This window comes from Pungitius pungitius, chromosome 13, assembly GCF_949316345.1.
Source record: "Pungitius pungitius chromosome 13, fPunPun2.1, whole genome shotgun sequence".
In the NCBI taxonomy this organism is placed as follows: Eukaryota; Metazoa; Chordata; class Actinopteri; order Perciformes; family Gasterosteidae; genus Pungitius; species Pungitius pungitius.
The window spans coordinates 14138731-14161859 of NC_084912.1; the positions used below are offsets into that span (position 1 = coordinate 14138731).

At 42.8% G+C, this 23129-nt stretch overlaps 1 protein-coding gene across 7 annotated transcripts; it reads left to right on the forward strand.

The window, feature by feature from the left end:
• The first annotated feature begins 4733 nt into the window (after positions 1-4733).
• On the forward strand, positions 4734-23016 carry LOC119214447 (RING finger protein 122-like). 7 transcript variants are annotated; one of them, XM_062566722.1, is made up of 7 exons: positions 4734-5499; positions 17157-17264; positions 18145-18288; positions 18678-18720; positions 18831-18872; positions 19301-19383; positions 19928-23016. In XM_062566722.1, the coding sequence occupies exons 3-7, from the start codon at positions 18179-18181 to the stop codon at positions 20046-20048; spliced, it is 399 nt and encodes a 132-aa protein (XP_062422706.1). In that variant the 5' UTR covers positions 4734-5499; positions 17157-17264; positions 18145-18178; the 3' UTR covers positions 20049-23016. The 7 variants fall into 7 exon arrangements, with proteins under 7 accessions (XP_062422706.1, XP_062422710.1, XP_062422709.1 ...); XM_062566726.1 differs by having other exon boundaries at positions 17157-17250; XM_062566725.1 differs by having other exon boundaries at positions 4734-5495.
• Positions 23017-23129: the final 113 nt, after the last annotated feature.

The window sequence follows — 23129 nt, forward strand, 5'->3', positions numbered from 1 at the left end:
GTTTGTGGAAGCGCACGTTTTTTTTTGCAACAATCCTCAATATCAGCTTTGTTTTTTTTATCATAACAAGTGCATTATCACGTTGTGCCCACAAAAACAAGGCCGCAATGCATTACATGACCAGTGGCTGGGATTCGAAAAACAAACCTAAAAAGCTTGATTTATATCTATTATATATCATTATAAAGTACCTATAGCTTTTATGCACTGTTGGCCCACCAATGCCCTTTTTGTTATTAACTAACATTATTATATATATAATTTTTCTGCCTCTTTTCTGTGTGTCATTTGGTGAACACCATACAGTTATACATACAGGATGGAGAGAAAGGTCACTCACTTCAGAGTTTACAAAAAGGTAAACAGGTTTTTATGGATTCAGTCAATGTCTTGCTCCCCCAATATTCTCAAAAACACTAGTATTTCCAGAGTAGTAGTCATTTTTTTTAAAGTAGGCCGAGTTGCATGACGTTCCCATGCGATCTAATTAGAAATACATGTTGCACTATGAGAAACCAACTTGATTTCATTCAGAGATTCATTGAAAGTTGACAACTCCCTCCCTCAACACACCCAAACTCTGCTGACGCTGTGCTGGAATCTGTTGTTACACACATGTGAGGTTTGGAGGTAAGCGAATTGGAGTCAGGCGCAGGCTGGTTAAATCTTGTTCTGTCTGGTCAGGGCACTGTAGTCCTATTTACATATATTGTCATTGCACCGCACCAGGGCCATGACTTTCCATGTGGCAATGGGCTAAAAAATCTTCAAAGACCACCTTTGTGGTTTAGCTGTGCCGGATCATGCCGGCGCCACATTCAAGCCCTTGGCTCATCTCAGCAGCTAAAGGAGAAAAACCAAAGCTGTCAGACAACTCTTGATCTGAGGATCCACATGTTTGACAGCAACAAGTGAAGACATCAGTTGTGTTTGAGGCCCCCTGGCCCTTTTGAACCTGCAGAATAATTCCATGTATACATGATCGTTTAAATAGTGCAGTGAGGAATGTGACTTTCGCCTGCTACTGAAGTCCATGCTTCACTCAGGACATATAAAAATATAAACAGATAACGGCGCCATCTGCTGGAGAATGGAATCATTACCGCGCTTGACATGTGATCGTGCAGCGCCCTCTGCTGGGAAAATACCGGTGAAGCAATAGAAGGATACTTACGTTTTACGTATAGTTTAGAATTAAAAATTACTATAGCAGGTTATAGCATTATAACGAAACCAACTATAATTGAATAAGACAAATAAATAAAGACAACTATACAATATAATATACAAACTAATATAATACATAGTATGTGCAGGAAATAACATCTGTTAACACAGAACAAGAGCCGTGTCATAGTTCTGCTTCTCCGGTCCTAAATGGCTTATATTTTGCCAAATTAACTTCAAAAAGAAAGAAATTCAAAATATACACTCAGGTTTAGAATTTTGACTGAGGTAAAACATCAAGAGAGAAGTAATAATTTCCTCATAGATTTCTATACAATCAGACGTAGTTTTGTATCTGACATAGACCTTTACCCGTCAGGATACCCGTACAGTTGTGATGTCCCAACCACACAATGTAATCTGCAATACAATACTCATTATATTCCACTATTAAATTCTATACAATCTTCCAATTTTAGGGCTTGAATGTAACTCGTAAATACGCATTCACAATTTCACAACAGGTCAAAGTGATGAACAGGTTTACATGCTTTTGTGTGTTTGAATTATATTCTTACTTTAATCCACCGTTTAAGGGTTATGTCTTCTGGTCAGTTGTGTTCAGGATAGGTAGGATTAGTGAAAATTGGATTAAGTTGTCTTTACTGCAAACACTGACGCTTGGAAATATCCTTTAAATTCTTATAGCGATACTATAAGACTATTCATTATACATTCAAGTCACGGCTTTTAAATTAACACATTGAATCGTTTCTGTCTGTTCTGGTCCAATTAGAAGGATTTGGGAAAATGAACGGCACCTCTTGATGCTGCATTGCACTTCTGCACACCAACCACTAGATGTACCTTTGGTCACTCTGAAGTAATCTTCACATGTGTATGTCATGCACATAAAATAAAAAGAAAATTAACAACACTTTCATTTACGACTTAATTTGCTTATGGAACAAGAATATCAAACATATAACGTTGCATATATTATTGTCGTACATTTAACTTCTACCATTTTTTTGTTTTACTTTACTTTTTTAATTGATCTAAAAATGTAGTAGCTATCTAAAATTCCTTCCCTTTTTTTTGTTGCAAATTTCAAACATATCTTATTTTATAGAAAATGTATGTTATTAACCAGGATGTAGGCTGGGCGTGATACCCGAGGGTCTGTGTCATGTTCATTGTGTGTTAAACTGTCTGCTTACATTCTTCTCTGCCTTTTCAACTGTGGTTGTCTTATTTATCTTCATTATACCGATTGAATGGCTGTAATATAGTTTGAAAACGAAATTATACGCAAAAGCCTGAAAGTGATTTCAAAAACTGAGGTGACACCGTATTAACTTCACCCTATTTGGATATTTTTAATATATTCCTTAAATTAGATTTGAACTCCTGTTCTGGGTCACTTAAGTTCCAGGACAGAAAGTAAATATAACAAAGTAAGCTTTAGGACGGGCCTACTGGGATTGACGAGTCTCTGCGGCTACCAGAGCCGTATATTCCAAATATGGGAAACTCCATTCATTGGTTGCAAAAGAAATAACGAGGCGATTGCCATTACCAAGATGGTGAAGCTTCATAACGCCAGATCGCAGATAAATTGGTGACGTTATAACGACTCCGCTGGCTTCTTGTTTTCAGTCCACAGTAAATTGTTGTTGTAGACAATAAACAGATGTACTTTCTATTTTTGAAGGAGAGACTAGTGTTTTCAACATCCGCTATCGCAATGATGTCACTCGTTAAGCAGGAACATGCATCTATGCCAGCAAACTATTGATTGATTGACGATATTCCTTCCCTTTTTTGTTTTTTTTGCCAACTTCAAATGCAAACACACATCTTATTTTAGAGAAAATGTATGTCATTAACCAGGATGTAGACTGGGCGTGATACCTGAGCTTCATAGGGTCAATATACCACTGGACTATTTGTAGCCCAATTTAACACTCAGTAAAGTCAAACCTCTGAGTCCACGTCATTCTGTACACGACCACAGATCACGTAGCATGGAAACATCTGGTGATTCACTGCTCGTTATTTCTCCAACAAATACACGCATCTGCCCTCTAACTATTGGGCCACTTGCCACGCTGTCCTAGCCACTTATTCACGGCACACTGATCTGTAACGTCAATGTGTTGAGGTGCTTTGCTTTGGTGATTAATGCCGTTGCTTAGCCCGACAAGCTTTAGCACACAATTCTACAAACGCATGTTTTATGTCCGGCTACCTCTGGACTATCGCAGCCCACCACTGTAGAGGATGTGCCACTTGACCTTATGTCAGGCAGGTGGTGGCTGAGGAGGAGGACTTCTTTATTCTTAAAAAAATCAAAATGCAAAAACTCAAAATCGCTCTTAACGAGGATGTTGCTCAAAAGTTCAAAGTGCGAAATTCAAAATCTCTCTTAATGAGGAAATAAAGGAGTGATCAAAAAACAAAAGGACAAACTAAAGGGCTCTGTAATAAGGCTGGAAACCCGCGAGGGTTCGGGACAAACTCCACTGGACTCGTAACGTGACGTGAGGCTGACGTGACGTGAGGCTGACGTGACGTGACGTGACGTGACGTGACGTGACGTGACGTGACGTGACGTGACGTGACGTGACGTGACGTGACGTGAGGCTGGCGTGAGGCTGGCGTGCAGGACAATACGACATGACACACTGGCACAGGACAAGGGGCGACGCAGACTATAAGTACACATGAGGGAGGTGTGGGAACAGGTGGACACAATCAGGAATTAGGGGAGACAATGACACACATGAGGAAGGGCAAGGGACCTGAAACAAAAGGGAGTTAATTTCCAAAATAAAACAGGAAGTCAAAAAACAACCGTGGAGACAGAACAAAAACGCAACTTGACATACAGGTGTGACACCTTAAGCATTATTTAACCACTGCGGTTCAAGGCTGATGGGCACAGTGGGCAATAAAAGCTGCAAGAAGTGGAACACATTCCTGGATGACAAAAGGATTGTGGTAAAAGCTCACTTGAAGTGAAGAGGTGTATCTGCCTCAACACATGCCGCAACTTTCACTTTATAAAGTTAAAAAACTTGATCACATGCTCAATAACCTAAATATAATAAAAAGGACACAAAGGTGTCAGAGGGTCTGCTGTGAGATAATAGATGCTACTTGTCATTCTTTCATTCTGGGTAAAGTATCGTTTACTATATAAACCCTTAAACACCAACAATCTCGTCATGGTTTTCCTTTGTTGTTGGGGTAAAATAGAAACGTTCAGAAATAGAACTATTTCTTATTTTCTTTGGTATCTATCTCTAGTGATATTCAGATAGAAGTTATTTGGTAGCTAGTTTAGGAAAGATTATGTGATTATGTCCGGTTACTCAGCCTCTCACCGAGGCCTGGATCCACATCTGCCTGTCTACCATCTGCTCGGCAGCTACTTCAATAATAGCTTGCAGCTGCGAAGGAAGAAGGGGGCTGGGAGGCATCTGGTGGAAAGAAAAACAAGGGGGGCTAGAGGTAAAGGGGAGGGAGGAGAGAGAGGGTGGGGGGGGGGGGGGAGGGAGGAGCGAGGAAGGACGGGGCGGTGAAAGCAGAGCTGCGATGCAGACGGCGAATCACGTGAGCAGGGATCTGTTTACAAATTGTAGGGAGACGAAGGAGGAGAGAGCAGGGGAGTGAATGCGAGAAGAAGAGAACACACGTGGAGGGAGAACCTCTGAAGCCACACAAGCAGCATTGTCTCGGTGCAAGGGAACGAGACGACGCGGCTCTTTCCACAGGGAGGCCGTGTGCCCGGTTGGCTGGACGTTGCTGCTGGGGACACCCATCCATGTCCTCTCCCTTTGAAGAGGGGAAGCCACGTGGAGATCTATAAAGGACAGAGGAAAGGAAACAACTGGAGAGGGAGAGCCATGTGACAATGTTTTGAAGGGGAGGCAAAGCGCTGGATGGGATTGGGAGTGTATTTCGATACTGCAAGTGACATTGCGGTTTGGTTCAAAAGGCTCGTCTACAAGGCTGTTGTTTTTGTCCTTTAGTGGCCTTTGGCCGCTGCAGACTGCGGTTTGAAAGAGCAGCTGGTTAACGTATTGTTGTCTTTTCAAGATTGTGGGAATACTCAGATATCAGATCTGCTTACCCCAGACACCAAGGAATTAGCTCACTGCACATCATCTGGACCGATACACGTCCTGGATAAACAGGTCAAAGCTTGAGCTTTTGTGGAACTCAGACTTTGTGCTATCTGACATGTCCCAACCCTAAAAGAATTCCTGGATCAATCAACTAAACATTCATATATTTGATGCATCCCGTTCCATGGTGTAACGGTAGGTGCGTTTTTTAAATTTAATTTTGTGTTTGTTGTGCTTTTTTTGTCAGCTCAATCTTCGCCTTTAAAAAAAGTTTACTGAAGATTTTCTGAAGATTCAAGGTAACAAACATCTTTACACTCATCGCCTAATCATGTGATAGCATACACACCTGGGACTGTACCTGTCACCTGACCACTCAAAGTGCTTTAAATCTACACTTCATCGTTCAGCCATTCAAACACTGATACTGAGGGGCGACCTCCCCCCTCCACACCGAACAATCATACAACATTCATACACCGCAAGCACAGCTAGCAGATCTATTCAGGATTAAGTTCCTTGCCCAATGACACATTGACATGAACTAGCAGAGTCAGGTATCATGACTCTGATTGAAGGACGACCCTGCTCTACTTAGCGTAAATGGCAGTTGCCCACTACTCTTTCTTACCTGCCAGAGCTAAAGTTAGCTTTTACATTTGCAATACACACATTACATTGGTATTAACTAGATAAGACATTTCTTCATTTAGTTATTTTATTCATTTTTAAACTTTGGAAGGTTTTTCCACACAATCTTAATGATGGTTTCATGAATAGCTCACCACAGCCTAGTGTGAAATACTTTGCACAGAAGTCACAGGGTGACCAATAATGAACCATGGTCACAATGGGTTTATTATGTGTATGAGCACTAACATGACCTTAAACACACACCACAAAATACAGACCTCCAAAGGAAGTTTGCATGAAATCAGTTTCTATCATTTTCCAGCCAAAACACATCAAACCAAAAACTACTGTTTCTGTTTAACTGTTTAGTGGTATCCAGAATGCATCTGCACAGTGGCCTACCTCTCAGTGCTCAAGCATAAATGATTAACTAACGTTGTGCTAAGATTACATCATCATCCATTATCCAAAACTCCTGTCAAACACTTCCTAAAACCCTCCAATGTGCATGTACAAACCAACGGGCGAAACCAGCGAGAAACTCGTTTCAGGGCAAGCAGCGGAGCGAGAAGTGGAACACATTCTTGTATGACACAAGGATGGTGGTAAAGGTTCACTCCATAGTGGATAGGTGTATCTGCTTAAGTTCGATGTACTTTTACATTACATTACATGTCATTTAGCTGAGGCTTTTATCCAAAGCAAAATTGGTTCCAGTCTGATCGAAGCTGTTTTGCATATCCTCTGGATAAAGCTTGAGAGGGTCATTGTTTCAATCACTTCAATGTCACTGGCTTGCATTTAAATAAAACTGCCCACCTTTTGTCCCTGGTTTGGCCCCTAATGATTTCCCATGGTGTGGGGGGGGGCAGAGTGGTTGTGCAAGCTCTGCATGCTTATAGTCAAGCATTTTTTGCATGAATTCAGTGAAATGCTCTTTCATTCCAGGTTTCTTCTGCATTGTCCATCGCGACATCAGACGCATAGTCTCTGTTGCTAGGGAGGTGTCTTCATAGCTGACGGAAATCCAGTGGGGCGACCCAGCTGTTTGTGTCATCTTGTAAGGACCCCAGTTCTCCTCGATGGAGTGAGCGAGCAAGTTGTCATTCTCTGTACAGAAAACTGCTTTTCCGAGGCTATCCATCTTTGGTATCGTTGATGTACTTTGTGTGGGTTTGTGAAGGAGTGGATTCTTGCCATTATTTTCAATACGATAGATTTCTTTCACTCGTGTCTGATTCTCACATGGAGTAAAGCAAGTTGGTCTTCCATTTTTGAGGATGGCAGTCTTCATGGCACTGACTGTGTTTGCCTTGTGAGCGCCTCCGAGGCATACGCCCCCATTATTACCGACCCAAGGTCTAGCTACTGTGCATGGTGCATCGTGAGGGCTATTGTGCTGTTTAGGAACTTCATTGGGCCCTTGCAATGTCCCTACCAAATGTTAGGAGAATGGCAGCGCCTGGATCAAGGTGTCTTAGGTGGTGGTGGTGGTGGTGGTATGGAGCTTCTGGTGTTAGGATTGCTGCTCTATTATTTGGAATTTCATTACACTCGGTTGGTGTAGGTAGTGGCATGTTCATTTTTCCATCTGTGAATTCAAATAATGGATTTCATAAAACACATTGCTCTGGTCTTCCAAAATGGCATACATTTTTCTCTTTAGGTTACGGTAGCCACTGAGACACACATTCACAATGCAGATCTTTGAGCAGGATGTGCCTTTGAAGTCCTTACCACAAACTATGGTGCACCTTGATGTGACATGTGGCTCTTTGGTCTCCTCCCTCTCCCTGCCGGAGCAGGGCCGGGGTGAAGAGCAGAGAGGTGTTTATTGCTGTCACACTCTGTGCATTTAATGGGGGTTTCACAGAATTTCAAGTGGAGCGTTGTGGAAGCACAGCAACGAACATATTGTTCTCTTTTAAGTGTAGCACCCGTCCCATGTAGCTATATAGTACTAAGTAAATCTGCTAGGTTGTAGTAGTACTATGGGCGGGGCCCTGGGTTCACTTGTAAATATAATGGCGCAATTACCTGGTCTTATACAATTTGTCTTATAATTATAGATTCCTTATTTTATAAACTAATAACTGGCGGTGCCTCCAATAGAATTTAATCAATAAAACAAAAGGTTAATGATTCTTATTAAAACCTTTTATCATATGTTTTAATGGTGTATTACCACTTTTACCTTTTAACCAGCTCTTAACCGAACACTATTACACTCAACATGGCAAACACACTTCAAAGGCATTTACAATTTGGCAAAACAGTTTGGCATTTATTACACTTGAAGATCAATATAATATGCCCCCCACTTTCTCACACCCATGACACACAAAACCCTCGTTGCAGGCCTGAGTCGATGCTTGGGAGCGTTGAGACCTAAAACTTAATGGCCGCTTCACTTGTTCACACAAGCAATAAACAAAATAGCACGTGCAAGTTAGTCAGTACTCACGTCTCCCATACCCCATGCAAAGGAGAAGATGAGCGAAATCCGGGCGATGGACGGCAGGCAGAGCCCGGGAGGGAAAAAAAAAAAACAGCAGCAAACAGTCTACCACCGGAAGCGCAGACGCGGGAAACCGTTCTCCTTAGTGGTCCACAGGAGTTTTTCCGATCCTCGTCTTAAATGTCCGTCTCCTGAATCAGCTAAACACACATCCATCTGCTACGTCATGTCGATCTAGCAACACTTGTCTCATCAACTGAATTCACAGCAAAGTTAACAGTATTACAGCCGAGCTAACCTGTATTGTGCTTATGCTAATGGATAATCGCGATTAGCATCGAAACTTGTTTACACTACAACATTTAGTCAAAGTATAGCAAACAATACACAACCACATCATATTTACCTCGGGCAGGTCACCATAATCCAAAACATAGGCTAACTGGTCGTCAGCCGTCAAGTTATGAATAGGATCTCCGCTTAGATCATTGCAACTTTACCTAACGGTGAATGACTCTTCTCTCTTACTCCGATACATTGAACCTGACCGTATACGTACGAAGTCCCACCCCTTCTCCTGAGAACGGAGCCGGATTGGCTGCACTGTCAGCACTAACCAATTAAACACAAACAAAACAAAGATTGACTACTGCCACCATGTTAGACTGTTAGGGTAAATAAACGAGCTGAATCATGTACATAACACACAAACTATACTAATTTACATAAATGACAACCTTGAAACTGTAACCATAAGGCTGTTATTGGAATAGCTTTGTATTCACCTGTATCTTTTGCACCATATTTATGCACACTTCTAACTTGGTTTTAAGAAAACTAGTTACATCCTGATGTCTGAGTGCATTTTGTGCCCGGGCTACACCCTCCCCCTTCTAACCGTCTAGATGTCCTCATCAGACACCTTTAACTTTTTTGGACTTATTTATTTATTTACTTATTTTTTGAAGTGGGCCTTTGTCTTGCATCATTGGGCATCCCCCTAGATGGTTTATACTGGCGCATTGGCTCTTTAACTTCTTTCTCTTGTGGAGCAAGATTAAACTGAATAACCATCCCATGATGCATGATCGTAACAGGCTCCGTAGATGGGTTGCCAAGTTGGTCGTAAGTCAAGCGAATAACTGGTTTCAGTTCTCTTTGGGATTTTCGAATAAACGGAGCCTCCTCCCTCCCTGGAACGCTTGCAGGGTCTGAGCTTGCTCCCCCTTCTAAATCTGGTTCTTCAGCAACATCATCACCAGTCTCTCCTTCATCAGATTCCAGCGAAGACAGAGTGGGGTCTCCAAATACATCTGTTTCCATCACTGGTGGATGTTCCAATACCAAAGAGCTCACCTCTTTCTCATGGTTCTCGTTCTCACAGTTTTGGTAGGATTTTGCCAGATATCTCCTGATCTCCTTCAAAGCAACTGATGGTGGGTTACTAACATTTTCAAACTCTCCATCTGATGAGGCTGTGTCGCTTTCACAGTTTGGAGCAGCAGACGTAGTTGGTCTGTGACTTGGTTGGGTATGCTGTGACCTTGTGACAGGTTTTCTCTTCACATGTCCTACATCGTTGTGAGGGTCGGACATTCTAACCAGATAACCTATAGGCAACAAATGGTCTCTGTGCAATGTTTTGACCACTCCAGGTCCCTGTTCTGGTTTTACCGTGTAAACTGGCAGGTTTGGTAACTTCTTTACCACAACATAAGGTGTGGCTTTCCATCGGTCTTGCAGTTTGTGCTTCCCTGTTAGTCCAAGGTTTCGAATAAGGATTCTGTCACCTTCAGCCAAGGGCAAATCCCTTACACGTTGGTCATAGTGTGCCTTATTTCTCTGATGACACTTTGTAGCTGCTTCCGATGCCAACTTGTAGGCACTCTCCAATTCTGTCCTCATCCGACTGACATACTGATTGTATGAGCAGTTATCCTCTCCATCAGGTGAGATACCAAAACATATGTCAACTGGTAACCTTGCTTCCCTGCCAAACATCAAGCAGTATGGGGAATATCCAGTAGCATCATTTTTAGTACAGTTGTACGCATGTACTAGTCGACTGATATGCTGGCTCCAGCATTGCTTCTTTGCAGTGTCCATGGTACCAAGCATAGCCAGCAGGGTGCGGTTGAATCTTTCTGGTTGGGCATCACCCTGCGGATGATAGGGAGATGTGCGGGACTTACGAATCCCTAGCATAGACAGGAGCTCTTTGATCAACCGACTCTCAAAATCTCTCCCCTGATCTGAGTGTATCCTTGCGGGTAGACCATAATGTACAAAGTATTTCTCCCATAGTACTGTTGCTACAGTGATAGCTTTTTGGTCTTTAGTAGGAAATGCCTGAGCATAACGCGTATAATGGTCGGTCACCACTAAAACATTAGCGACGCCTTTTGAATCAGGCTCTATCTGCAGGAAGTCAATACAGACTAGATCCAAAGGTCCATTGCTTGTTATCTGATTCAATGGTGAGGCACGTTGAGGAAGTGTCTTTCTGGAGATACATCTCCCACACGTTCGGATATACTTCTCTACCTCTGTTGTCATACGTGGCCAGTAAAATCTGTCTCTGATCAGTTCAGTGGTTCGTTCCACTCCCATGTGTCCACACTCGTCATGCAGAAACTTTAATACCACTGTTCGGTATATCTCCGGCAACACAATCTGCCTAATTTTCCTTCCAGACACTTTCCTTGTCACTCTGAAAAGTATTCCATCCTTTGCCACAAGTTTACTGCTTTCTCGAATGAGCAATGCAGTATCAGGTGGGTTGCTTCTATCATGAGTTGGTACTTTGTTAGTTTCGATTGCTTTCTTCACTGGTCCAATTACTGGATCCACATCTTGAGCTGTCTGTATGTCCTTGGGACTCAGCTGATCCAAAATGGTCAGGCCTAAGTTCATTGGAAAGGCATATGCATCTGGGACGGCTGTGGCTGGAGCTCCTAGTTGCTCCACTAGTCTGACCGCAGCATCTATGGTTTCACTGACACAAGCTTTCTTACAGATGGCTTTGATACCAGTCGGTGATATGTTTGTCCAACCATCACCCTCTCCTTTGGCATATTGCCGTGACAACAGGTCAGCATCAATGTTGTGACGTCCAGGACGATACTGAATGGTGAAGTCATAAGTGGCTAGGGCGGCGAGCCAGCGATGTCCAGTGGCATCAAGCTTGGCTGTAGTTAGCACATATGTCAACGGATTATTATCGGTTCTCACAGAAAACTTAGCGCCATATAGATAATCGTGAAACTTGTCCACGACTGACCACTTTAGTGCCAGAAATTCCAGCTGGTGGACTGGGTAACGCTGTTCAGAAGCACTAAGTTTCCGGCTGGCAAAGGCTACTGGCCTGAGTCCTTCTGGGTACTCCTGATTCAACACCGCACCCAAACCATTTGTGCTGGCATCTACATGTAAAATGTAGGGCTTCTGGGGGTCTGCAAATGCCAATACAGGAGCATGAATCAAGCACTCAATAATCTTTTTGACAGCATCCTGACAGGCCGGGGTCCAACGCTCCCCAAATGGCTCAGACTCTTTAAAGTAGGTTTTGGTTGGGTCTTTCTTCTCATGCCACGTTGGCGGATATCCCTTTGTGAGCTCGGTCAGCGGACGAACAATAGCAGAGTAGTTTGCAATGAACCTACGATAATACCCGCAAAATCCCAGGAATGACTTTAGCGATTTCAGATCGTGGGGCTCCTTCCAATGTTTTATTACCTCCACTTTTTCAGGGTCAGTGGCAACTCCAGACTCCGAAACAATGTGGCCCACGTACTTGACTTTCGTCTGACAAAATTGGCATTTGTCAATCGAGATCTTCAAACCGACCTCTTCTAGCCTATCCAGCACCTTGAGAAGACGCTGCTCATGCTCTTCCAGAGTCTTGCCAAAAACGATGATGTCGTCTAAGTATACCAAGACCTGAAGGAGATGCATGTCACCAACAGCTTTCTCCATTAACCGCTGGAACGTTGCAGGCGCTCCAGTTATCCCTTGTGGCATGCGTTCAAATTGATAGAATCCAAGAGGGCAAATGAAAGCGGTCTTCTCTTTATCCTCCTCCGCCATAGCTATCTGATAGTAGCCGCTCCGTAGATCCAATACCGAGAACCACTGGCTGCCTGATAGACAATCTAATGCGTCATCGATGCGAGGCATTGTGTACTGGTCCGGTATGGTGCGCTTATTGAGGGTTCTATAATCAATACAGATTCTGATACTTCCATTCTTTTTCCGAACCACTACAATCGGTGAGGCGTAGGGACTACGAGACTCTTTTAAAATCCCAGCTGCTAGCAGCTGTTGTATGTGACGTCGCACATCGTCAATGTCTGCTGGTGCCAATCTGCGTGACCTTTCTCTAAATGGCCTCGGGTCCTCCAGGCGTATGGTGTGTTCGACCCCTTTTGCCAAGCCCACATCCCACTCATCCACGGAGAACACATTTTGCCTCTCAGCTAACTTCTGTCGAATCCGATTTTTCCAATCTTCCGGGATAGGGGAGTCACCAAAATCAAAGAGATTTGGGTCTATAGCATTGTTTGATGGCTTAGATGGCTGGATTGGCGTGACTGATTTTACAGTATACATTTCGGCAATTACCGTTCCAATTGGTATGGAGGTTTTCTTTTGAGACTCATTATGAATAAGTACGGTTAAGCCGGTTTCGTCTATATCAGCGTTTGATAATACACCGGGCTGAACCAGCACTCCCGCTGGTAGTGACTGGGAAAGGGGTGCATCAATCAGCACAATGTCTTTTGATACTAGAGTCGGCCTGTCTACTTTGCAGGTGGCATAGTACTTTTCACCTGGGGCTATGGAAAGTGGACCAGGTCCTTGCCATTTCACTTGGCCAATGACATCGTCTATAGCCATTGACTGAGCGAGCTGAGTCTGAACCGTTGCATACACTGGTTGAATTCTCATGGAGTGCACCATGTTCTCATCACCACTCTTTTCCACCAGTTCCCATAGTCTGTTGAATAAGGACGCGTTGGTGCCCACAATCACAGGGGCTTGATTGTAATACTTCGGCTCAGGACAGATCAAAGCTAAAACAACTATGGGCCCTTTCACACCTGTCATTTTTTCGGGAAACTCCATTTCCACGACCACATAGCCTTTGTAAGGATAATCACTGTCTGACAGGCCCCAGAGACCCAAACCTGAAATGGGGTGTATAGGAACATCCAGCAAGTGCTTATTGTACCAGCTCTCAAAAATAATGGTAACGTTAGAGCCACTGTCCATCAACGCCTGGCAGGCCAGGTCATTCACTCTGATGGCATGAATCATGGAAGGACCCACTAGACCCTCCGGCAGGCTGTTTCCTTTTTTAGGGGCCTCCACTTTATGTACCCTAGCTACCACTTGTTCCTCGGCCGGGGACTTTGGATTTTCTTTCGGTCCTTCTTTTGTCTCTCGCACCACACCAATGAGTCTTTTAATGACTTTTTGAGGGTTCTCTGGCTCTGTGCACCGTGGAGCTATATGGCCATTTTCTCCGCATCTGTAGCAAAAGTATTCGTCATTCTTCTTTGGAGGCTGGCTTTTGAATGAAACTTGTTTATGGCTTGACCCGGCTTTATAGTGATTAAAGGGGGTCATAGTCTCGCCCGGGGACTCTGTGGTGGATCTCACAGCCATCACACTTATTTTATCTTCCAGCTCTTTCACTTGTTTTCTAAGTGACTGTATTTCACTGTGTGACTCAGTGGTCTGTTTTTTCATTTCCTTGGAAGCACTAAGCGGATAACCAGGTAATGGCTGGTACTGGGTGCTTGTTCTCTCATCCATCTTAGTTTTCACTTGTTGAACCTGTGGTCCAAGTTCACGCTGGTAGGCCCACTCAGGTTCCAATTCTTTCTCTGCCCGTACGGTGCGCACATTCGTTCGACGCAGGGGTACTCCTAAGCTTTGCCTAGCAGACTGCCGGCCTTCTTCTTCACGAATCTCCTGCAACAGGTTAAGGAATGTAGGGGGATTGTCTCTCCGCTCCCTAACTTTCAGCTGCAGTAACATGAGGTCAGAGGTTGAACCTCTAATCAGCTGCTCTATTCTTGCTTTGTTAGATTCGCTAACTGGGAGACCACCTCCCTGCACTGCTTTGACAAGAGACCTCTCTACTCTTTGTAGAAATTCGGACAACTTCTCTCCAGGCTGTTGTCGGAGGGACCTGAAAGAAAAGTAGAGATCTTCCCCTGATTGTAGCGTACCAAAGATGCTCTCTAGTGCATGAATGTACTCCATTGGGCTAGCATCAGGTTCATTCATACGCACTGCTTGAATGATCTCCAAAGCAGGGCCTTTAACACTCTCGATTATTCTTCTTCGTTTCTCCTTCACAGAGCATTCACCTTCCTCTACCAGGAATTTAGCTTGCTCCAACCAGCTGTCTAAACCTTCTTCTCCAGTGGGAGTGGGAATTATGCCCGAGAAGGTCCTCAGACGTCTATAAGCATGGCTCTCTGGCGGTTTGTTGGCTCTGCTCCACACATCACCAACTGCACGAATGATAGACTCTGTGCTACTGTTCCCGGTACTTGGGCCACAAAATCTCTGAATATCATCCATAGTTTTCCCCTCCTGCTGAAGGAGTGTGAACAACTTCGCTGTGAAGTCATCAGGGCCGTCATTGGTGGTATCAACTATGCCGTGCAATGTGTTCCATACACTTCCACCCATTATGGGCATTAACTCGGGGGGAATTGTGGTGGGGTCTAGGGCTTCGCGGCACTCACACAGCACCATTAAAGATTGGTGTTGAGAGTGAAACATTTTGCCCCTTACTCGCACTTTTCCCAACGCCTTGACTGTCTCTGCTGTTTCTTCTATATCCGCTACTGCAATGTTTTCCGGCACTCCATAAATTAATAGGGCATGCTCTACATCCAGTCCTTCTCCTCTGCACCAGTTAACCAAATCAAGCCGCGTTGGTCTGGTTGCTTGGCCTGCCATACTTGCAACGTGCTGAAAAGAAAAGCTTTACTTCATGGGGAAAACTGATAATTGTTTACAATGCCTAAGAGGTTGTTACTTGTGTTGTCTGATCACTCAATGAATATTAACTATCCCAGCGGTGCCTCCATTTATGTAGCACCCGTCCCATGTAGCTATATAGTACTAAGTAAATCTGCTAGGTTGTAGTAGTACTATGGGCGGGGCCCTGGGTTCACTTGTAAATATAATGGCGCAATTACCTGGTCTTATACAATTTGTCTTATAATTATAGATTCCTTATTTTATAAACTAATAACTGGCGGTGCCTCCAATAGAATTTAATCAATAAAACAAAAGGTTAATGATTCTTATTAAAACCTTTTATCATATGTTTTAATGGTGTATTACCACTTTTACCTTTTAACCAGCTCTTAACCGAACACTATTACACTCAACATGGCAAACACACTTCAAAGGCATTTACAATTTGGCAAAACAGTTTGGCATTTATTACACTTGAAGATCAATATAATATGCCCCCCACTTTCTCACACCCATGACACACAAAACCCTCGTTGCAGGCCTGAGTCGATGCTTGGGAGCGTTGAGACCTAAAACTTAATGGCCGCTTCACTTGTTCACACAAGCAATAAACAAAATAGCACGTGCAAGTTAGTCAGTACTCACGTCTCCCATACCCCATGCAAAGGAGAAGATGAGCGAAATCCGGGCGATGGACGGCAGGCAGAGCCCGGGAGGGAAAAAAAAAAAACAGCAGCAAACAGTCTACCACCGGAAGCGCAGACGCGGGAAACCGTTCTCCTTAGTGGTCCACAGGAGTTTTTCCGATCCTCGTCTTAAATGTCCGTCTCCTGAATCAGCTAAACACACATCCATCTGCTACGTCATGTCGATCTAGCAACACTTGTCTCATCAACTGAATTCACAGCAAAGTTAACAGTATTACAGCCGAGCTAACCTGTATTGTGCTTATGCTAATGGCTAATCGCGATTAGCATCGAAACTTGTTTACACTACAACATTTAGTCAAAGTATAGCAAACAATACACAACCACATCATATTTACCTCGGGCAGGTCACCATAATCCAAAACATAGGCTAACTGGTCGTCAGCCGTCAAGTTATGAATAGGATCTCCGCTTAGATCATTGCAACTTTACCTAACGGTGAATGACTCTTCTCTCTTACTCCGATACATTGAACCTGACCGTATACGTACGAAGTCCCACCCCTTCTCCTGAGAACGGAGCCGGATTGGCTGCACTGTCAGCACTAACCAATTAAACACAAACAAAACAAAGATTGACTACTGCCACCATGTTAGACTGTTAGGGTAAATAAACGAGCTGAATCATGTACATAACACACAAACTATACTAATTTACATAAATGACAACCTTGAAACTGTAACCATAAGGCTGTTATTGGAATAGCTTTGTATTCACCTGTATCTTTTGCACCATATTTATGCACACTTCTAACTTGGTTTTAAGAAAACTAGTTACATCCTGATGTCTGAGTGCATTTTGTGCCCGGGCTACATAAGTATTTCTTCCTGTCATCTTAGATGATCATTTTTCTGAACCCTCTGCATCGCGTCAGTGTGTGGGGCATGTTATGCAGGGGGCACAATCTGCAGAGATCTTCTGTTTTGGTTACTATGTCCTGAGATGGCATGCTTATCTTGTGTACAGAAACCGGTTTAATATGACTCAACTTCTCATTCTTGTAAGAGGTTGGAGCGAGAGTGGGGAGGTTAAAGCTTCGGTCATTTCTGTCTTCAGCTTCTCAGCAGACAAATTCTCGGAAAAAGAATAAGTCTTGTAGATATACCGGAAGCTTCTCGACAATAGGCTGCACTGCTCTTGCTGTGTCAAGGTAAGCTAGCCCTGGTGAGTATCCATCTCTTTTTGTAACATCCAACTTGATCAATATGTCTGCCAGCTCTTTAAGTTTTTTCCTGTCTCTGTTATGGATCCTGGGGAAGTCCTCTATTTTAGTAAAAAGGGCTCTCTATATGACCTCTGGAGATTTTAATCTCTCCCAAATTGTTTGAAGAGGAAGGTTCCCCGACAGACTTGTGCCTGATCACTGGAATCCTTTCCCATTTTATCAGCAAATCCATCTATTCACCTGCTGACATCTCAAGGTTTTTAATTGTGTTGATGAAGGTCTCTCTCCAAGCTCGGTAGGGTCATCAAATCTTCCTTATCCTCTTATAGGTGCCTGTGTGAAATGATGCAGGGCATGATCGCTGACAGAATCATGCGTTCTTTTAAGTGCACTCTCTTGAATGGGCAGGAAAGTTCTTTGTTAAGGTCAGATCCATCCATATCTGCAGCTGCATTCTCCAGCACCACAGCTTCTGCGTGAGCAGCCTCCGCTTCTCCTTGTAGATTGATGTAGTCAATTCTGTCTTCCAGCTTAGTGCTCTCAAGTTAGAGTTCACTCTTCTTTTCTGTGAAGGCCAGCCTGGTTTTATTTGCCTCTGCTTTAGCCCGGGCTAGAGCTAGTCGATGAGTGTGAAGAGCGTGATTTTACAGAGTCATGGTGTGAGAAGGTTGTACCTGTTTTGACTCAATCTCGCGAGTAGTTTGCTGTGCATTCATTTGGAGCTTTGACTGACTTGGCTCTAGTTTCCATGGTGATGGAGTGCAGAGTAGCTTGTCTTTCTTAAAATCCACTTTAAAGTCCCACGGAAGGTGGTCATCCTTTTACTGTGCTGTCCTTGCTAAAAGTTGTTTGAAGAAAACTGTATTGGTTCCAATACAGTGACCTTAGATTGCACAACCACGACTACTGCAAGATGTCATCCGAGGAGCGCTTGCAACTGCCACTCAACTTCTACATCACCATCCTGGGCATCGGCCTCTTCATCCTAATACTCACCTTCATCTTCTGCTGCTACATGTTCAGGTACAACACCACAGAGGGAGACGGGTTAGATCTCCCAGGACAGGATTCAGTCACAGTCATCATTCTGGATTTACAACAAACAGTCTTTTTAAATGGGAAATGTGGCTTCAGCATATTTGTAATGAATTGCATTGCATGTATATTGCACATTCTTGCTGAAACACTATACTAAGTAAATTTCATGAAATTATTTAATTTAATTATTTTAACCGCTAAACCAGTATTTTACCTTGTTTCTTGTTCCATCTTAATATCAGGCTCATATCGTACATCACACATCATAATCTTTATAGTGCACGCTTATGAATGGAAAGCAATAAATGGCAATTTTAGATTGTTTTATTTTCACTTATGTTTTAAATGGACACTTTTTTCTTTCTGCCTCCCAGACTCAGACGACAAGGAGCTGGAGAACAGTATGGTTACAACGAGGTAAAATGTTCACACTGATGTGTATCCAGTTTGCCGCCAAATTCTAACTCACATTATATACTTTTTTTTTTCTCTGGTGAACTTTGTCACAACTCGATTCTCGTCAACAGGTGGTTTTGAAAAGAGCGGGCAAGAAGCTGAGCCTAATTGGTGTAAGTTTCATCACAGAGTGAATGGGAATCAATGAGCGCAATGTTAACTCATGGGCTCAAATGAAAAGAGAAAACATGCTGTTAGCCAGCTGTGAGCTGAGTGTTTAAAATGTAGCAAATGAATCAATGGCCAACCTGTTCTGTAAGAGCCATGCTCTGTAATTTTGCTGGATTATTGCAATTATTGCAATTTCCATTACAATTTGGTTGCTAGCAAACGCTAATGTGTTAACAACCATTCAAACAGAAGATAAATGAGGGTCTTTTTAAAAAAAACATTATTAGCTGCCAAATGGGTGCATTATCTTTCTGACTTATTAAATGCTGTACACTGTGGAGTGTTTAGTATCAGGATTAGGCTGTATTAATTGAACATGGTGCTGGCGTCAGTTATAAACTGTTAAAAGTTGTTTCTTTCCCCTCCTCAGCAAACGTGTGCAGTGTGCTTGGAGGAGTTTGGCAGCAGGGATGAGCTCGGCGTGTGCCCTTGCTCCCATTCTTTTCACAAGAAGTAAGTTTTACATCTGTGATCATTAAACTTTGATCAGAGTGGACGAGCTGACTGATTAGTGATCATAGATACTCTCATTTTACAAGAAAATGAAACAGACTTGAATTTCTCAGCAGCCATTGTATCTGCAAATTTCCCTCGCTCCATATAGGCTGCATTGTTAAAAAAAACACACAACATGGTACCCTTACATTTTTGAAGAGATCTTGACTAGCCAGTTGCTAAAAGAATGACTTACAAATGCCTCTTTGTGATGGATTTACATATTCACCTTCACAGACAAAGCAGTCAGAGAATCCAGAAAAGCATTCTAGTTTTTTAGGATGCCTTGCTGAGAATGAACATAAGTGAGCTTTAAGCCGTGCAAGCTGTTCTTGCCCGACTGCGTTGGCGTGATATTGAAAATGTGTCTCTCTGATTGACACTTCTCTTCCTACATAACCAGGTCCTTTAAACTGTGTACATATACTGTATGACGTTACTGACCCATACTTTGCAATGAAAATTCAAGGTAATGTGTCGCTCATCCATGTGCGTTTCCCAGGTGTCTGCTGAAATGGTTGGAGATCCGCAATGTCTGCCCCATGTGCAACAAACCCATTTGCCGCCTACGGCCTGACCCGCCTTCAGTACCTGAACCGTTCCAGGATCTCCTGGTGCTCTGAGATGAAAACAGCAGCACTCTCTCCAGTCAGTTCACCTCTGTCACCATAGACCAGTGCAGAAATGCAGACATCCTTTTGAGCAAGGCTGCTCCGGAAGTTGAAATGATATGATTTGTCCGAGTTAAACCGTAAGTGCAGAGCTAAAGAGCCTTTACCTGGCAAATTAAATAGGGAGTCGGTATAATAACACATCAAGCCCAGATACTGCTATGTTTAGATGGTACAGCTAAGTGCCTTAGAACTTCAGATCGATGGTAGACAACACCCGTCTCTTTGGCAGCTTTGGCACACAATGATTCACACGTGTATGTAAGCCCATTTTACTCCTCACTATGGATGGTTTATTTAGAAACTAATGGCTGAAGAAGTGTGAGCAATTGACCTAAAGTGTTTGGCTCCACTTAAGGCAGGGATATGGGGGAACAAGCACAAGTAAGCTAGATGAAAAATGATCCAGTGATGGTGGTGCATGGCGTAGAGAGGGTTTGCTGGGAACCGCAGGTCGGTTGTTTGATTCTTGGTGGCCCAATGTGCCACGTTAAAGTGTCCTTGAGCAAGATAACCAACTCCTAATTGCTCCCTGGGAAAAATGTAAAATCCTTGTGTTTAAAATGCAACGTACTGTACATGCTGAACTTCGACAATTCACATTTTTTCAGTTTATCTTGGTATCAAAACCAGTCCTACTATTAGTTTTTTTTAATCAGCTTCTGTTTAATCAGTCCTGTAGAATAGTGTGGCTAGCTCTACCCACTAAAGTTTAATTGGATGATAGAGGAGAAACTACAAAAAAAGGAAAGCACCACTTTTGCAATCTGCATGAACATCGTGGCATCCGATTCCTGGTTTGTTCGGAGAGGGACAACTTCTCTGTGTCTTCAACAATCGTAGCCGCTCCCCTCGGCATGTGAAATGTCGCTGCCGTTACTCAACTGGAGAGACTTCGGATGACCAACATGTTTTCACTTTTGGCATGCAGCGCCACGTGAACGGCATGTGTCTTCGTATGTCCGCCAGCACATTGAAGAGCCTGGAACTTGGAATTATGTAATGCAACAAAAAAAAAACTCACTACTGCCCCAATTATGAGAACAAAGGTGAAATCTGTTATGAAAGACATTCCTTCAATGAGAACTTTTGACAAATACTGAGAAATTGTTTTTCATCATAACTGGCTTCCAGTAAAAGGGTATTGTGTCAGTCATATTATCATATGTGAAAAGCTGGATGTAATTGTAGCCTGTGGCACAGATGAGCTCTGTACTTTAGTGATATAAATAGACGCACTGCACTGATATGAAGAGCATGTCTGAGCTGGTTTCCTTTGAGTGACGTGCACCATTCACTCCATCATTCTCTGTATGCACTGCGTAATGTACTATTATGAGTACTATGTAAGTGGTAAATGCTTTTCAATTTTCTAAAAAACATAAGTGTTAGCTGTGTTTTGATATGGTCATCTGGATCTAAAGTTTTCTTTCTAGTTTTGCCACATGTTGACACTAAATAGTGATTATTTGTAACCTGTTGTTTTAATATTTATGGGAAGGTCATCCCATTGTTCGGTTGGTGCTCTTTTTTGGGGGTTTAATTGGTCGGTCTTACTGTGTGTGTGTGTGTGTGTGTGTGTGTGTGTGTGTGTGTGTGTGTGTGTTTGTGTGTGTGTGTGTGTGTGCGTGTGCAAGTGACGGAAAGATTTCCTCAGATACGGTGCCAATTCCTAAATTATCCTATCCTATCCACCATCCTAAATCATGTTTTACTGAGGACTGGATCCTTAGAGCCATCTGTAACAATACATTCTTCCTGAAGATACAGTATATTGAGTAGAGGTTCTGAGAGAAAGCAGATGAATACTTAGTTCAAGTCATCTTGTCAAAGACCAGATATCCCTACCAGCTGTTTATGAGGTGGATTTATCCTCCCTGTAAATTCCCAGTAATCACAGAGCTGTATTCGCCACTTAATTTAATCCACTAGTGAATTCTTAATTCATCCCACCTAATTCTCAATAAGGTTTCCCAAGGTTCCAAATACAACAAAATGAAGTGCTGATAGCGTTTATAGTCTATTGTGGAGTTCTGTATGTTTTCACCACAAGAACTAAACACAAAGTTTGTATGCGGTTATGGAGATTCACATCACTGAAAATGTACCACACACACAGACAAATCAAGATGAGCAGTGGTGGTATTTACAGAGTCATGATAAGGTTTTCGAGGGTGCTGATCTTCTGTTATTAATATTGATGAACCGTAAGATTTGCTGAGACAATTAAGAGGTGGGAATCCAAAATGCAGCAGTGCAGATGGCAGCGGGGAGTTCTGCATTCCCACAGACATCCGTTTGCAGATAAAAAGCAGTCCACACTCCAACCTTGCAGAGAAATCTCTCGAAAAGTAAATGTTCAGTCATTAAGGGGTGTCCCTGTCATTGCTACCGCTACATCTGAATGCATTCACACAGATTAGTTATAAGAGTATGCTTGGGAGAAGGTGGAGGTGGTTTGCCCACATCAATATATCTGCACCAAATGAAAAAATGTACCGTAAAACATTAAGCACATACTGTCTCAAAATGCATCTGGTTGCAGCCAAATCAATTAAAAACTGCAGTTTTCAGTGCCAAGAAATCGAGCAGAAACGGAACATTTTTGAGCCAATAACCTGCAATAACACGAGGATTAGTTTCAGAAGCTGGAGCATGAAATCCACTGTAACGCCTGAGATAGTGGTGGGTTTCCCATCTCGCATAAGCAAAAGGATGTAAACTGTGTCCTGAAGGAATGACTGCTGCTTTGACACGTTGCTGGCGTTAGGCATTAGGGGATGTCAGTGCAACATTTAACACTAAATTCACTGGAACTTCCAGCTGGAAAGAGGTCTGTAGGTCAGTAAATATTGTTTGGTTTTTGTTGGTCGAAGATTTTGTCCACCCGTGAATAAACAAATTTTAAAAATACATGTATACATTTTAATTTATTTCTATTAATAATTGTCCACATTATTAGAGTGAAATGCTAAAACGTGTTTTTGATACATTTAAACAAAAACGTGTTATAATACAGAAGTGAGAAATAAG

What these genes read in the sequence shown, in the direction of transcription:
- LOC119214447 (XM_037466228.2), top strand. Translation starts at nt 5,471, where the DNA reads ATGCATCCCGTTCCATGGTGTAACG. An exon ending in TCCCGTTCCATGGTGTAACG is followed by an intron (nt 5,496 to 17,156) that starts GTAGGTGCGTTT and finishes TTCTGTCTTCAG; the next exon opens with CTTCTCAGCAGACAAATTCT. An exon ending in TCCCATTCTTTTCACAAGAA is followed by an intron (nt 19,384 to 19,927) that starts GTAAGTTTTACA and finishes TGCGTTTCCCAG; the next exon opens with GTGTCTGCTGAAATGGTTGG.